The following is a 17,086-nucleotide window of genomic DNA, read 5'->3' as shown; positions in this document are numbered from 1 at the left end:
CGCCCCGGGACACCCGAGCGCGGCGGCGCCTCCCGCCTGCACCGCCCAGCCGCGGAGGCGGCGCCGGCCGCGCCCGGCCGCGCCATCGCTATCGAGGCGAGGGCGCTACTTCCGCCTCGGTACCTGTAATGGCGCCGGTCACGTGCGCACGAACGTGACCCGGGCGGGGTCACTCAGTTTCTCCCTTCGCTCCTCCCTCCGCTCCCGGCCGAGCCGCCGCCACAGGCCCGCCCCTAGGTAAGCCCCGGCGCCCTCCCGCAGCACCGCAGCTTTCGCCCCTCGGGAGGGCCGGTGCCGTTGCTGTTTGCTGGCGTCCCCGCTTCTGCCGGTGTTGGTGGCGTTCGAGGGCTCTTCCCGCGGGAGGACTGTGGGCCCCGGCCACGCCGGCGGCCGCTGTCCCGGGGGGACGCCCTACACCCGCAGGGCTGTTGTTGGTGGCGGCCCGGGGACTCCGGTGGGGAGGAGGGCGAGCGGCGGGGTCGATGCGATCGGCCGCGATGGGGCGGTGCCATCGGCTCTTGGCTGGCGCTGCCTGCGGCAGCGTGCGCGTGACTCACCGCTGGGAGCGGCGGGGCCGGGCCGGGGTCCCGCGGCCGCGAGATCCTCGCAGGGGCCGTTCCGGGCCGGGCCGTGACACCGCGGGGACAGCAGCGCCGCGCAGGGGGGTGGGCACGGCGTGGCAGCCGCTGGCCTGACGGACAAACCCGGAGCAGTGTCAGCGGTAAGCGTGGCGCGATAGGTGCCGACGCGATGAACGAACCCCCTGCTCGGTCTGGGGGATCTGGGCCGTGCCGGGGAACCTGTGCTTGGCAGATCTTCTTGGCTCTGTTTTGGTTTTGTTTGTTTGTTTCTCAGCAAAGCTGTAGGGTGTTTTTATAGGGATGAACTGAAGGGATTCCAAAAGGACCGCGGGATGATGGAGGTCCTAGGGGGCGTCGGGTCCAGCGTCCTGCTCAGAGCAGATGCAGCTCCCCGAGTTCACACCAGGAGCTCGGGGCTTTGTCCCGTGAGGTCTGGAAAACCTTTGAGATGGAGAGTACACAACTTGCTCCTCAGTTTTTCTCTCCTCATGGAGACGTTTTACCTCCCACGTTCAGGATGTGTCCAATATGTTCCATCACCCCGCACTACTGTTGTAAAACTCACTGCAATGCTTGTGTTATATTTGGCTGTTGAAATTGAAGCGAAAGAAAAGAGAGAGTCGGCTTTATCTCTGTCCTCCCAACCTTCCCGGTCTGATACACGTGTGTAAATAGATCCATGTTTTTAGTCCGGGTTTGTGGTTGCAGGTTCGTGTATACCAAAGGCTCCCAAATGAACTATTCACAGATGGATCAGGTGCAGTATAATGATCTCAGTGAATTGAGATTTTGCCTGGAAAGGAGGAAGGAGTCTCAGAGGTGACCTTATCACTCCCTACAACTGCCTGCGAGGAGGTTGTGGCAAGTTGGGGATCAGCCTCTTCCAGGTATCAAGTGACAGGATTAGAGGAAGGGGCCTCAGGCTCTGCCAAGGGAGGTTCAGGTTTTACATTCGGAAGGATTTCTTCACAGAAGGGGTTGTTAAACATTGGAATGGGCTGCCCAGGGAGGTGGAGTCAGCCACCTCCATCCCTGGAAGCCTTTAAGGAAAGGCTGGACATGTCACGAAGTGCCATGGTCTAGTTGACAGGGTAATGATCTCACCAAGGTTGGGCTCAGTAATCTGAGGGTCTTTTCCAACCTAATTGATTCTGTGATTCTGAGATATTTCTCATGTAATTTAGAGATATGTTCAGCCTTATACAGGAGGTAACAAATGTGGAGGTTTTTTACTAGCAATGTGTGTGCTCACATAGAGGAAAGTAGGTGGTAGCTTTTTGCCTAACTTAAAATAGTTGCGTCAGAAAGCATTTGTATTTCCAGAGAGTGTAATTCTCACACAAAGCACATGGATAATCAGCACGAGGCATATGGAAGCTTGGCATTTCAAATGGGAAAAAAAAAAGAAATTAATTTCAAATTAGTTATTTACATTTGGAATATCTTTTTGCGAGCAGAGGACAGGACATGGGCAGCACCTCAGTTGTACCTGTTTCTGCAGCTGTCCTTTCCTTTCCACTCCTTAGATTTGGCGTAAACAACACTGCAGGAAGAAAATGACCCACTGGTTCCATCGCAACCCTCTGAAGGCTACAGCTCCCGTTTCATTTAATTTTTATGGGGTAGCCACCACTCCAGCTGCAACAAAGATTTGCAAGTAAGTGTTCTTGGGACTTGCTTCACTCTGCCTCTTACAGTTTGGGGAACATCCTTCAAAGTAATGGTTGCTCTTCAGTTTTTGAGCTGAAGATGACTAGAGATGTATAGGCAGGGAGGCAGTAAGACACTGCTAACACAGAACGTTTGCTTACAGAGAATGAATTCTCCAGTCTCTGAGTGCACAGCAAGGCCAATTACAACAATGCAGAAGCAAAAGACTAAACACTTCATTGTCTTTCTGATGACTGTGCATTCCTGATTGCTTAATTTCCATAAGTGGATAGGGCCTGACTGTTCTGTTGTGGATAGGAATATAATGAAAAGGGATCTCAGCCTATTTTGCAGATCTATTCTGATCTCTTCATCTCCTCATCCCATTCTAATGTTAAAGAATGTTCCTGCTTGTTGCTTCCTTTTCCTCTCTGTGCACCCCACCTCTTGGTAGGTAAATACACAGTTATTTTATTTAGTGATAGAACAGTAGATTGAGTACTGATTATCCACTGCTGTGGGTCCAGTCATATGTATCCAGAGGAGACAGGAAGAGTTTTCTGTATTGGTACATTTTTAATAGGATTTCTTAGGGTTTTTTTTTTCTCCTTTCATTTAGTGACTTGCGGTTGTCTCGAACCCAGCTATTGGAGCTGTTTACAGACTCAAGTTGTAATCCAGAAATGATGAAGAATGCAGGTGACTTTTACTTCTCACTCCTGCAAGGTAGGGAGATTTATTAGCAGTACTACTAATTCATCAAAGAGAAGTATCAGTTCAATTTTAATGGCACTTCTCAGAATGTTAATTGTGCTGATGTCCCGTAAGGAAGCTTTGTGCTTCTCAGGAAGGAGAGTATCTTCATGGGTTTTGTGCTTGATACCAGTGCTGGCTGCTCACCAGGCCCCTTCTCCAAGTTTCAGTATCCTTTGTGACCCTGCCAATACTAAGTGGTGGCAGCCCTGCCCTCCTGCCTTTAACCTAATTCTGCTTCCTCTTGGAGGAGAAAACATGTATTTGTCTTTTAGGTGGTGGTGAGTTGCTCCCTAAGTATAAATTGAGTCTATTAATTAGTTTGTTCCATTTAGTATTCAGTGTAAACTGCTGGTTGATCTAATACTAGACCATAGACTTGTTGCAAGTTTACCTTCTACTGCTGCTTATCTTAGGTGTGTATATATATGTAGGTGCTCATTAGCATGGTATCTGCATTTTCAGCAGATGGTTCAGCTGTGCTGACACATTCCTTTGAAACCTTCCTTCTGCCAATACTTGGGTAACTCTCTCTTAGCAGTCAGGTGCTCAGCCAGGTTTCTTAGGACTGAGTTTTCAGGAATCAGCTGATTTGTGGAAAGTGAGGTCTTTCAGTCTGTGGGAAGTAAACATTGGTTTAATGAGCTCCTGGGAGGGTGTAGGCTAATGTCACATCTAAAGGTCAGATAAGAGTCCCTGTTGCAACAGCCAAGATTTAGATAGTTTTTTCAGGAAAATATCATGCTTGGCCACTAAAATCTTCTGCATGTGAAAGGAACAAGTATTTTCTGATTTTTATAAACATGTGACACACTGACAGGTATAGCCCCAGTAGCTGCTATGGCAGGCTCTTGACCTCTTAAAGTCTGTAAGACCTGATCAGACCAGGGTCCTTCTTCAGCCTCACTGAAATTTCCTGGGCCTGCATATGCTAGGATTTAAACATCCGATAGCATGAGCCTCATCCCACTAACTGCTGTTTTCTGGGCTACTGGACATAAAGAATGAATTTCCTGTAGCCCTGAAGATAGATGATAACTAGGTGAGCCCATGCGTAGAAGCTCTTTTCCCTCTCCCTGTTGACTAGGCAGCCTTTCCTGGCATTTCCTGGTTGGCAGTATGGTGGCAGTGACAGCCACTCACTCACCTTGAACACCCTCAGCCATCCTGTACCTGGGCTAGTCCCACTCCCAACTTGTCACCATATGGGACATGCAGAAATCTGCCAGGTTTTCCTTGAGCAGTGAAGATTCTCAGAATTGAGTTGGTAACAAGCTGGGCAAGCAGTTTCCTGGAGTAGCCAGTTAGTTTTTTCCACATTTTGTTCTCAGGGTACTGAGGAATAAAAATCCCAGGAAGTAACATGGGGGTTTGAGGGGTTCAGCAAGAAACATTCTTTTATCTATATCTATATTCATATTGATCCATCTCCTTCATTACTAATTTCTGCTTCTTACTTTGAGATTGCCTGTTTTATTATTCCATAGGTTTTATCCTTTCGTTGGATGACTCTTCCGAAGAGTGCAAGTTGAGATATATTCAGAATTTCAAGTGGACAGACACGTTACAAGGACAAATCCCGAGGTGCGTGTGCTTTTCTGGGTGCAGGGTATGCTGCTCTCTGCTGCTCTGTTACACACATGCACAGGCCTGAAGGGAAACAGAAATGCAGCAAAGTCTTGAACACAAAGTAGTTTCTAAAAAGGTGTTGCTGTGTTTTTGGTAACTGCTGTACTGTGTTAGGTATTCTGAAGTGTACCTAGTGGCCTTTATGTTAAGCTGTGAGAATGCACAATAATGGTAGAAGGATCCGTTAGGTCTCAGTTGATCTACAAAATGAACCTGCAGTTAGCTAGAGCAGTATAAAGAAGAGCCTTGAGGATATTGGTGAGTTGAGCATGGTAACAAAGCACACTGCAGTTTAAAACTTAATTTGGCACTATTGCCTGACCAGGAACTTCTGTGTGTTTGGAGGTTCCAGTGTTGCTGAAGATCTGATTCTGTTCTTGTCCTCTGAAGCTGTGAGTACATGTCCTCTTGGTTCAAACAAACAAATCTTGTGTTTCCAGGAGGAATACAGATCTGTAACCTTCTGAATTACTCACTTTTCTCTTGCTATTGGAGGTAATTGTGTTGTATAATCATGCCTACAAATTTGTCAGGCTTTAGCTGGAAGTGTTTGACCTCCTCAAAGCTTTAATTCCCCATGGAAGAAAATTTGTTGATTAGGACTTCATTCTAATTTTCTCGTGGTCATGCACACTTGTACTTGTGCCAACATTACTCTTCTCTCTCCCACATCTTTCTTTTTAAAAGGTTTGGTAGTTCCTAAGCTAAACTGAGCTTGTGATTGCAAGTTCAGTCTTTCCAAAGACTCTGTTTTTACCTTTTGAAATTTCCTGCTATTTGCAGGAAAAAATCCTGCTGTTTGTCTGCAGTTACATAAATAATTGCAATAACATTCATTTGAGAGAGTTGTAATAGACTCTGACTTATTAACTTAGCAGTACAACTTTAAAGTGGACATTCCAGGGCAAGGCTTTCTAAAAGTGTGCGACTGAAAAAAAAGAGATAGCAAAATGTCAGCCACACCCAAAGCTAAACAAATCTCAAGTTACAGTTTTAAAATAAAAGTTGTCAAAAGGGAAGGGTGGGCATCTGAATGTGGTAGATTCTGAGTTCTTAAAGAGAATGACTAAAACAAATTATGTCTCTCTTAAGCAGTTCAGCAAAGTAGGAGGTTCAGAATTGGAAATTGTTGACATTGTAAATGAAAAATGTTTTATAGAGAGAAGTGTTAACTTTTGCTACATGAACTATCAGCAGAGAGAGATGTGAGAACAAAACTGAATGCATTAAGTTTTTGGGGGGTTTTTGTCTGTCTTTCTTTAGTGCCCAGCAGGATGCAGTATTTGAACTGGTTTCCATGGGATTTAATGTAGCTCTATGGTACACAAAATATGCATCAAGACTTGCTGGAAAAGAAGAGTAAGTGGTTTTCTTTTAACAATTCTGCTGTAGCAATACTCCACCAAAGATTTAGCAGGTTCTGGGGGTCACCTGCTATAGGAAATGTCCAGCTCAGGCAGAGGAGTTCCAGGAGACAGTTGGTCTTTACACACAGGCACTTCAATCCCTTCTTGCCTCTGTAAACTGAGTGCAGTAGCACTACATGACTGTGATACAGAGAAAGTGTCAGTTGTGAATGAACCCTTCATCAGTCCCCGTCTAAATGTCCAGGTAGAAAACTGAGATTCTTAACTTCACCTCTCTGCTGACATTTAACCCTACAGACCTCTAAATCCTTGGCTTCTAACACTGAGGTTGGCTTTTACTTGAGAATCATCACAGGACCTTACATTTATTTTCTTTCAAGCAAGCTCTATATGATTATTTCATGATTGGACACTGTAAGAAACTTTTTTATTCTGACGGTAGCACAGCCGTGGGATAGGTCACTTAGGGAACTTAGTGGAACTCTTGATTCTTGAAGGATTTAAGGTTCATCTATACAAAGCCATAACTGACCTGATCTGCTGTTGCGAAATGTGGTGCCCCAAACCAGGAGGTGGCACTAAATGACACTTAGAGTCCCTTTCTAACTATAATTTTACCAATTCATTCTATTTTCTCAGTATAACAGAGGATGAAGCAAAAGACGTTCACCGCAGCTTGAAGATAGCAGCTGGGATTTTTAAACACCTGAAGGTAGAAGGGCTTTCTTTGCTGTCTGTTCTTCAAGGTGTCTCCAAATACTTGACTTTTTGTCTTAGAGAGGCCTTTGCTATACACACATACCTGAGAGCACCTGAATGATGCAGGAAACAGAAGGGTGTTAATATGTTGTGGTACCCCTCAATCCCTGGAACTCATTCCCAGTGGCACTGGAAGAGTGGTTTGTCTGTCAGCCCATATCATGTGCCACATGTGCTGTCTTGGGACCTTCACTCAGTGTGTCCTATCCTTTTAGGCACAAAGCACTTGTTTTGCACTGGCTTTGGGCCCAAACTAACTCTGAGACTTGCTTTGTATTTAGGAAAGTCACATTCCAAAATTGATTACACCTGTGGAAAAGGGAAGAGATTTAGAAGCTCGACTTACAGAGTCCTACATCGTACAGTGTCAAGCTGAAGCTCAAGAAGGTATCTTCAAATATACATTGGTTGGCTGTGGGAAATGACTCTTTGTGGGTCACAGCTGTCTCATGAATTCTGCTTGGCAGCAAGGCCATGGGTTTTTTATTCTCCTAAAGTACTGTGGCATAGTGGGGCAGGTTGCGAAATGCCAAAAATCAGTCTGATATTAGAATTGTAATATGGAATATCTTTCACTTAGGAAGAACTTGTGTGTGGCACTACTCCTTTTTCTTATTTCTTCCTTTCATGCAACCCTTTCACCACCATGCTTGCCTAACAGACATTCCAGCTCTTTTACTTTAAAATATGTGCAGCTTCTGTTTATTAGCTACTCTTAAGGCTAACATTCCTTCAGTTTTTCTATTAAACTGGAATCATTCTATCCAAGAAACAATATCTTTATTCTGCTGTTTGCTTGACTGCACAACATCTATTTGCTGTTCATGCAGGGGTTTTAAAACCCTAAATGCCTCTGCTGATTTGATGTGATGGGACATTTCAATTAAACTTAAATCATGGTGTGGAACTGTTTTTCAGTGACAATTGCTCGGGCTATTGAGCTGAAACATAATCCAGGCCTAATAGCTGCTCTTGCTTATGAAACAGCCAACTTCTACCAAAAAGCTGGTGAGTGTCTTGTTTTGTATCCTTAATGACTAAATTTACGCACTCTTGCCAGCAGATACACTTCACCTACCCATAAATTGCAATATTAATGCTGTTCTCGGTGGATATGGAGTATGTATTTAGTTTCTATTTAGCACATTTAAGGCTTCAGTTATCAGCATGTATTATGATAAAGCTTTTTGGTTTTGTGGGAATCTTGTTCTATGGTAGGAAATGGTAGCTGATGGTAGGAAACATTAGTGAAGGAAAGCAGACTAGCAGCAGACTAATGGCCTGATGTCAGTGGAGTTTGTTCCAGCTGCCTTTGGGCCACACGTCATGATGCAGAGCATGGAGAGTGGAGTGAGTTCATGATGTGCCACCTTCCAGATGAGTGAGATGATCTCTGGGCTTACTGAGGCAAGTGGTAGAAGTGCAGAAGTATGGGAGTCACTACTGGAACTTAAACTAGGAACAAGTTTTGAAATGCTGCATAAATATACTTAGAGAATTAGCCATCCAGACTTAGTGGATAGCAGTTTCAGGAATTCTATGGACAACTGCATGATAGCTATATATTTTTGGTGGTTTTCTCAGAGTTTTTCTGTGCTTTTGCAGGAGGAATTTTTGTCCCTTGTTTCTGGATACTTTAGAGTTAGGATTTAGTGCTAAGTTCAAGAATTCTGGTCTTTTAATGTGTTTGGGATTTTTCTTTTAGGAAATGTATTAAGAATTATTTACCTATGTGTTCACAGATCAAACATTATCTAGTTTGGATCCAGCCTATGCAGGTAAATGGAGGAAGTACTTAAACTTGAAGAGCTGTTTCTATATGGCCTACGTAAGTACTTTGGGTGGCAGCAGTCACAGCTTGTTGTCTGTCTGCCAAGGGCTGCATAGGGAATGGGGGCTAAGTATTGCCTTGACTTTCTTTGCACACTGTGAAGAGGAATTGTGCAGTGTCAGTGACATTTGAACTGTTTTTGTGGAGCCAAATGAAATTGCAGCAGTGTGGATTTGTTGTGATCACAGATCTTTAATTGAAGCCATTCAGGTTGAGCATAGTGGTGTTCTCTGTTATCTACATCACAGTCTGATCCTAGGCACAGTTCAGAGCTGAGAATCTTTATGAAGGCCCTGAATGAAACTGCATCAAGTACCAAAAGGTACCATTCCAAGAGCTGTCCCTATTTGCCTGATGGATCTTCTAGCAAGTACTGCAGTGCCCTTGAGATCCTCAGCTGCTCAATTTGCCGTGTCTTGTAGCCTGCCACAGCGTGTAATCTTTTTTATACTGTACAAAAGGCCCAAGCTAAGCAGTTTACATAATTGTCTTTCTCTTAGGCTGAAACTGTAGCTAAAATCTGCTTGCCTTATTAGCAGGTTTGAGAGGTGAGGGAGGGTAAGAGTTGTGGTACTTCTCCTTTTTTTAAATTTGAGTGATCTGGGCAGTGGTAGATTTACATAGATTTGTACTATGAGAACAGACACTAAAGAAAGGGGGGCAAGGTGGGCATTCGTTGATGGGGACTGTTCCTTCTCCTGTTGTGTTTACTAGTTAAACTCAGCTCCTGATAATAGATAATAGGCAAGTCAGTTTTCACTGGAATACAATACCACCCTCAAGCACAATTGGCTTTTTGGGGATGGAAAAGTTATTTGGACTATGACAAAATATCTCAGATAGCAGAACACCTCATTTTATCCAGATTCAGTGATGTTTGTTGCAGATGGAGTTTTTCGGTGCTCAGGTAGTTTTAGTTTTCAGTCTTGGCTTTGTAAACTTGCCTGGGGTTCATTCTCTTTCTGTGCTGGGGCTTGATGCTGCACACTATTGCAGTGAGAGCTTGAAATGGCCTGTGTAGCAGTGCTTCAGGTCAAACAGCTCTGTGCAGCTCAGTTACTCTTGGCTAGAGCTGAGACAGCTCCTTTCATACTAAGTGTTTGTGGTTCTGGTTCGCAGTGTTATGTTGAACTGCATTAATGGCTCAGTGAATGCTGCTTTGACTTGGAGTCCCCAGCTGTCAACTATTTGCAGGGAATGGCAGCTTCAAAGAGCTGCAGCTCCTGTAGGGAGCAGGAGGAGGGGATTGGTGTAGGAAGTGCCCAGGGATGTTGGTAATGATTTTGTCCTCTTCCATTAGGCATACTGTTACCATGGCCAGACTTTGCTGGCAAGTGATAAATGTGGGGAAGCAATCAGATCTCTGCAGGAATCAGAAAAATGTAAGTGTGATTGAGACTGGAGTACAGGGTCTGATGGTGCCGTGCCTGTTCTGTTTTGCTGTATTGTGTTAATTTGCTCTCCCATAAAGATTTTATCTGTCACCTGATTGAAATCCAGCACATCTTTGAATAGAGACAGTGTATTTTTACTTTTTTTGATGGTCTTACCAAATACTGTCTTTCATAACATTTCTGCAGAGAATCTTCATCTTCAGTTCTTAGCCTGGCTTAAAGACTGGCTTTGAGCTGCCTGCAGTATACAGTATAAAGACCCATAAGGGTCTGGTCATCCTGTTTTCTGGTCTGTATGTTAGAGTAGTGCAGCCATTTCTGCTTTGGAGGTTACATAGTAAATCTAGATCTTGCTTGTTTATTTTTAAACAGATTTCAGTAACTTACTTCTTTTCTATTCATTTGCAAGGTATATTCAGGGAAGTTTGCAGTAGTTCAAGGTCTTCTGCCCAGTCTTCTCTCTTCAAAGCTATTAGTACCCCATTGGCCTGCACTGCATAACTTTACTGCAATGTATAAAAAATGCTCAAATCTTCAAAGTGGAAACTTTAATATTAGTTTTAAAAATAAATTGGAAAATTATTAAGAACAAACTAAGTTGGATTTCTTGGAGTAAAACAAATACTGTTCGGCTGTTCAGAGAAGAGTGCTTCTTCTCCCACTCCATATCAGTTATTCTTGTTTGGTTTGGGGCATCAGCTGTGTGTGGATACCTTCATGCCCTCTGTTCTTCCCTACCACGTGGCACAGTTCTTAGGCTTATTGTTGCATTTTGCCCCACACACAAGAATGCTTTCCTGCCTCTTCCCACCCAAAAAGCTAGCTTTTTCTTTTCTTGTTCCTAGTCACTTGTTGGATGCAGGAAATCTTGGCTGTCTTCGAACTGGTTTGGTTTTGTTTCTAAGAAGAAAGAAGCCTGACTGGATTCTGGTGTCTTCTAAGAGTGAAGCACTGTAGGGGAGAACCATGATTTAAGAGGATCATGTAAATAATTTTTATTTCCTTTCTTTCTTGCAAAGTTTTTACTAAGGCTGAAGCATTGTGCAAAGAATATGGAGAAACCAAGGGGCCTGGGACTACTGCCAAACCTTCTGGACATCTTTTCTTTAGGAAATTAGGAAGTTTGATTAAGAGCACATTAGAAAAATGCCAGAGAGAGAATGGATTTATGTAAGTAATTTGTGGTTTGTACAGCACTTTACATGAAGTGTTATTACCTCATTTGCCTTAATTTCAGGATGGGATGGTAAATTTTACTCTCCTGTTGTTATTTTCCTTTAGGGCATGGCATGTAACTTAAAGATAAATTTGCAATTCTATAATTTTCTCTTGGCAGATTTGCAGTGGGTCTGTGCTGTCCCACTGCGTGTCCTGTGCCGGTTCAGCAAGTTGGGCTGGACTGACATCTGGAGAGGCGGAGCAGTTTTCTTCCCTCATTCCTCAGGCACCTGGTTACTTTTCCTTTTGCACAGGACAAAATCTGCAGAAGTTGCTGTGTTGCTCTAATGCTCTCTTCCTGTCTCCTGAGATCTAGTAGGCAAAAGAGGACAGAGGGGGAAGTAGAGAAGACCAGTAGGCAATTCTGCTTTGCAAGCAGGGAAGTCAAAACACAGTGCTGCCTTCAGTGAAGGTCATGCTTAGGGTGCTAGGAGCTTTACCAGTCCAAGTATAGTTAATATTGTGAATAGGGCTTTCTGTTCATTAATGTCCTTCCAAAAAGGGTTTGGAAATACCAATTTTTAATTTCAGTTGAAAGTAATCAAGATTAGTTTGTCTTTAGAGTTCTTTTCCTCATTTATTTCTCCCGTCCTATTACGATTTAGCCTTTCATAATAGGTGTGTTATTTTAATTTTTATGATATTTAAAGACCTGCATAATAGGGCAACTGACTAAATGGAAAGGATGGTCAAATACATCAAAGTGAACTGCAAATAGAAATAGAAATGCTCTGCTCTGCTTTTGTTCAAATACCCATTGTCAGAGCTTACAACAAAAGCATACTGGAGATTTCAGCATGTTCCTGTCCCTCTAGAACAAAACTTGGAAAGAGAAAGCTGTGACTGTTTTGGAAGAGCTCTGTGCAGCACAGGAAGTGAGGTAGAGTGTGTCAGTGTGTGAGCTCCTGCTGCCCTGCCAAGGGCGGAGGGACACCCTGAGTCAGGCTTTGCCCTGTAGCCAGGCTTTTATGGGGGGCTGGGGGGCTGCTGTGTTGCCGTCATCCACTATGGCACATTAGGACTGTTTAGGAAAAGAAGTGTCCTCTTTGTCTTTGGAAAGTACTTTAAATCCTCATTTGTATTTTGAAGCGTTTTTTTTGGACAAAAGATGCTTTCTCTAAAAAGCACTGGGAATAATGGTTAATAAGTTGGAGAAAACCCACCATACAATTAGGGAACAAACAACAATACTAGCAAGGAGTTGCTTTTGTTCTTGTGAACCTTGCTGGCAGAATGCATGTTAGGCAGTGCCTTAATGAAATGGAAGAGAGCAGCAGTGCTTGCCACTGTGAAAACCCAAATTGTTTTGTTTAGAATTGCAAACAGGACTTGCAGAGATGGTGCACTGTATTTTAAATACATTTCTGTATTTGTTCTAGCTATTTCCAGAAGGTGCCAGCAGAGGCTCCCCAGCTGGAACTGAAAGCAAACTATGGCTTAGTAGAGCCTGTTCCTTTTGAGTTTCCAGCTTTAAGCGCACGCTGGACCCCTGAAACGGTTGCAGCATTTGATCTCACCAAGAGGCCAAAGGAGGACACTGTAAGATAATCCCATGTGCTGTTCTTTCCCTCTGGCTTTATTATGTGTATCATACAGAGTTAGTTTGGCACTTCCATAACATTCTCCAGCTCAGTGTAGGAAGCAGCCATAAGGCTACCACCTAAACTCATCCTTCTGTTGTGGCAGGGGCAAGTCAATTAACCTCTGCCACACTGCCAGCATCTGGAAAATCAGCTCATTTTTTACCAAGTCCTGTAATGTTACAGCATGCTAGAGAAAGATTATTTTTTAGAAAAGGATTCATTTAAAGATGCTGAAACAGAGAAAAATTGTCATTTCCCTCTTGCTTGGGGCTTACTCAAAATCTTCAGCCTTGAAAAGAGAGGAGGCTATTAGATTATAACATGTAAAGTTAGCTGTGCATAAATACTGTGCAGACACAGTGGTTTGTACTTGTGGTATTTAGTTGGGGTTTTCTTTCTTCTTGTTTGTAGGCTAAATCAAAACCAGATGAAGAAGTAAAACCTCTGAAGGAACCAAATATAAAGCCTCAAAAAGACAGTGGATGCCAGATTTCTTAAATGCCATAAGTGCTTTGAATTCACTTTGAAACTCTATTCATAGGACTCTGGGCTTCTGTTCTGATCTTCTTTTTTTGATTCTCCTCTTCTCATTTACAAGGCTAATATAATTTACTTTTGTTAATATGTGTCTATCTTGTTTAAGATTGTGGTGGATTTCTAGGTGGTTATTTATATCTGACTTATTTTTGGTTTCAGTGGGATATCATAGAATTAGTGGGCTTAAATGTTCCTATTGTGCCTCTAGGGAGTTTCTTTTTGTGGGTTTAGTTTTACCCACAAATAGCAAAGGAAGTATCATCATTGTAATGCTTGAGGGTTTTTCCATTACCTTATATGCTGTATCATGTCCAATTCTGCAAACAGAAGTTTGCATGAACAGTTATATTTATTCAACTTTTGTCATTCAGGCTTAGCACTTTGTTGTGTCCGAATTCACCTAATTGTAGTGAGGGAAGAAAATCTGGGTTTGAATTGTAACAGTCATATGGTATTTCACAGGACTTGCACAGAACTTGGGAAACCTCAAGTTCTGCATAACAGGAGCACAATTTATGTTCTGAAACTATTAGTCTCTGTTCTTTCCTCTATAGATTAGGGGGTTTATATCAGAATTTGTAGTAAAGTACCTTAGCTTTGTCTGTCCTTTAATCCAAATCCTTTAGTATCAAAGTGTATGTGAAAGTAATGCAGCAAGCAATATGGAAGTGCTTAAAAGCAAAGCATCCCTGTGTCATTTATTCAGAATTTCTGAATCTTCAAAGCTTTAAGTTCGAAGGCTGCAGACAGTTCTGATCTCCTGGCACTGGAATTCCTGAAACTGTCATGATAAGGTAATGGATTTGGAAGTAAGTTACTGTGTTTCCATCCAAGTGGTGTCTATAAGAAGCTGTCAGGAGAATAGGGAGGAAAGATGAGCTGAAGACATGATGGCACAGCTGGGAAGCCAAGCTCTAGATTTCCTTTATGCCCTGTATAAACAGTGCTGCTTCTCAGGTTTTGCAGTATTGCACTAAAATCAGCTCTTTCTGAAGAAAACTTGTGAGAAGCTAAGCACAGTCAAGGCTGAGAAAGAAAGGATTTTGTAGAACTTGCTTCCATTTCTGCCTGCTGTGGAAAATGTGACAGCATTCTTTAGTGCTGAGCACTGCAAAGCACCCTTGACAACGAAAACATCTTTCTGATTCGTTGCAAATGCAAAGGTATATGATGCATGTGTTGAAGTTAGAGCCTTGCAATTCCTGGGTACCAGTTGCTGCGCTTCTCTTGGCCTGAGAAAGAAACTGAGCAGCCCGACAATGTTCACCCTTCCAGCAAACATGATGGCCAATGCACTTACCGTGATGTAAACTGTAAACACATTGCTCACTTTGTACTCTTTGTTCACCTTACACCATGCTGTGATTCAATGCTTCTAAAATCCTTAATGGGGCTTGGAGACAATTAGCTTAGAGAGCAAGTGTGCAACTCCTTGAAGGCTTGTGGAACAAAAGCTGCCAAGGAGGTTAATAGGGAACTCAAGACTCTTCCTGAGATACTGGACCAAATTACAAAATTTGTTGATGCAAAAGGCAAAGAGTCTTTTAATGCTGGCTATTATGGGTTGATCAAATGCAAACCTCCTTGCTTCCCATGATGATTTTTCTTTCTGTCAGTTCTGCACATAAAACTAAGTGTAAAGTGAGCTGAATTTCTTTGGAAGAAGCTACTGTTCTGCAGGGGCCTAGAGGATAATGAGTTTCAAGAAGAATACATACCTGAAATGGCTCCATTTCTTCTGGTGCTGCATGGGGACCTGGTGTATGTTTCATGAAGAGTTACTCAAATCTGTTCCTAACTTGATCAGCTGACGCATTAGACTTTTTGCATTGTTAAAATACCAGCTTAGGTTTTGCCAGAGTAGAGTGTGGAGTTAGTTTTCTTATATAAATTTTAATTCTATAACTGTATTCCAGCTGTAGTCATCAACATTTGTTCAGCCTGCCCCCTTTAAGGATCAAGATAGTTAACTCAGTTTCATAATCACAATTTTTTTAGCTACTTGTTGTTTTTCAGAATTCTTTGTCGATATATACACATCTCAACTGAGGTAGTTTTCCTTCTGTGCAGACTAGATCCTGCTTTCCCTCCTCCCCTTATTTTCCCTTCCACTGCTACAAACTGTGGTGCAGTTTTACCCTCATTTGCTAATGCACTTGTAGGTCCTGGGACTCATTTCCAACGCAGCTTTTACCCATGGGTGGGTTCCTTTAGAGGAATATCTTACAATCAAATTAACAAATCATGACTAAATCATTCCTAAACATCTTGGTAGGAAGATTATTTTATGGACTTGGAATTCTTTGCCTGCTTTATCAAACCGAGCTGTTTGTCTGAATCTAGTTCACTGTAAATAGTTTGGGGCATAACCAAGTGAACTGTCAGATGATGACATTACTTAAGCCTAGCTGTGTAGCCTCTTGTGCCATAGCTGTTTCAGTAAATATGATGTAGTAGTTTAAAAATAGAATAATGGAACAAATTAATTCACTTAACATGTGTTGCTTTTCAAGACAAACTTTGTTTACTTGTAGCTGAAATCCTGTGGCAAACATTGGATGGTTTTGCCAAAAAATAAGAACCCGGAGACTGTTTAGTTTGCAAAGTAGAGCTGTGAGGCAATGAGCAGCTTTCTCTTCCGGTTTTCTTGGGTAGTAGCAGGAATTACTGTAAATAAGATGTAGATTAACTGTCCAATATGCTTAAGAATATGAGTAAATGAACTGGGAGTTTGAGTTAATCTGGAATGTTCCTTCTCTTATAGCTCTCTCTAGTAATTTTTAAGAGTGAAGTATTTTGAATGGTGACTTTTTAATATTCTCATGCTGCAATAGCCTGTTTTTGTGGCCTCTCTCTGGTTTTAGAGGCTGTCATGGCTAAGCCTGCAAATCTTGTTAGTGTAAATAATCTTTAAAAAATTGTGCCCCATCTGAAGCAGGACAGAACTGCAGCTGAATAAAACACGGAGTGCTGGGCCCTCTGTTTTGTGCTTTAAGGAAAGCAGTGATTGTCTTTAATCTACTGTAAACCAAACCATCAAGCTTTTTGTAGGATTTCCACTTAAATACCTTCCTCCATGTATTTAAATATACTTTCTCCATGTTTCATGTTCCTGAGTTTTCAGTAGTTACTTTCCATCCAGCATATGTGACACACAGCTGAGGGACTAAACCTGGCCCTTGGATGCTAATGTCTGCCTCTCACTGGATTTGGTAGAGGAGTTTTGCCTGTCAGCCTAGGGATGGTGTTTAGTCGCTTGGATGTTCAGCATGGAGCCGTGCTGTGTCTGTGACAATGGTAGTCATTTGTACAACGAGCAGAAAAATGGATCCCTCTGTCTGTGTGGAATAGAATAGTAGAATAGAGACAACTTTGCACTTTAAAATTTTCTTGTCTTGTAAATTTGGTACAATACAATATGCTTGTAAATATTCCTGTCATTTTGTTGCACATTTTAGTACTGTGCTATGGGTAAGGTTTTAATGTGAAACATTACTAAAATGTATTTTTAATTGTCTGTGTGTGCTTCAAACTCATGAAGCATATCTCTGCCTTTAGTATTGGGGAGCATGAGAGGAAGCAGTAGCTCATCTGTCTTCCATGGTAATTCCAGGAGGTGAATTTCTGTCTGTTGGCTGCGAGGTTAAACATTTCAGCCCACCCCTGCGTCTGGTATCTGAACTGATGTTTCAGCATTAACATAAATCCTGTTCATGCCTGTTGATTATCCCAAAAAAGATTCTGTCTCTAAAGATCTCTCTTAAGTTACCATAGTAGCATAAGC

At 42.5% G+C, this 17,086-nt stretch overlaps 1 protein-coding gene across 2 annotated transcripts; it reads left to right on the top strand.

The window, feature by feature from the left end:
- The first annotated feature begins 51 nt into the window (after nucleotides 1–51).
- On the top strand, nucleotides 52–16,819 carry BROX (BRO1 domain and CAAX motif containing). Of its 2 annotated transcripts, none has more exons than XM_058801120.1 (13): nucleotides 52–237; nucleotides 2,108–2,238; nucleotides 2,851–2,957; nucleotides 4,472–4,568; nucleotides 5,877–5,972; nucleotides 6,620–6,692; nucleotides 7,021–7,126; nucleotides 7,658–7,747; nucleotides 8,482–8,567; nucleotides 9,871–9,952; nucleotides 10,984–11,134; nucleotides 12,562–12,721; nucleotides 13,177–16,819. In XM_058801120.1, the coding sequence occupies exons 2-13, from the start codon at nucleotides 2,138–2,140 to the stop codon at nucleotides 13,261–13,263; spliced, it is 1,236 nt and encodes a 411-aa protein (XP_058657103.1). In that variant the 5' UTR covers nucleotides 52–237; nucleotides 2,108–2,137; the 3' UTR covers nucleotides 13,264–16,819. The 2 variants fall into 2 exon arrangements, with proteins under 2 accessions (XP_058657103.1, XP_058657104.1); XM_058801121.1 differs by lacking the exon at nucleotides 52–237 and adding an exon at nucleotides 578–721.
- The last annotated feature ends 267 nt before the right edge of the window (nucleotides 16,820–17,086 follow it).

Source organism: Ammospiza caudacuta, chromosome 3 (assembly GCF_027887145.1).
Source record: "Ammospiza caudacuta isolate bAmmCau1 chromosome 3, bAmmCau1.pri, whole genome shotgun sequence".
Taxonomy (NCBI): Eukaryota; Metazoa; Chordata; class Aves; order Passeriformes; family Passerellidae; genus Ammospiza; species Ammospiza caudacuta.
Note: the sequence above shows the minus strand (reverse complement) of the source record. Positions and strands in the feature narration are given on the sequence as shown.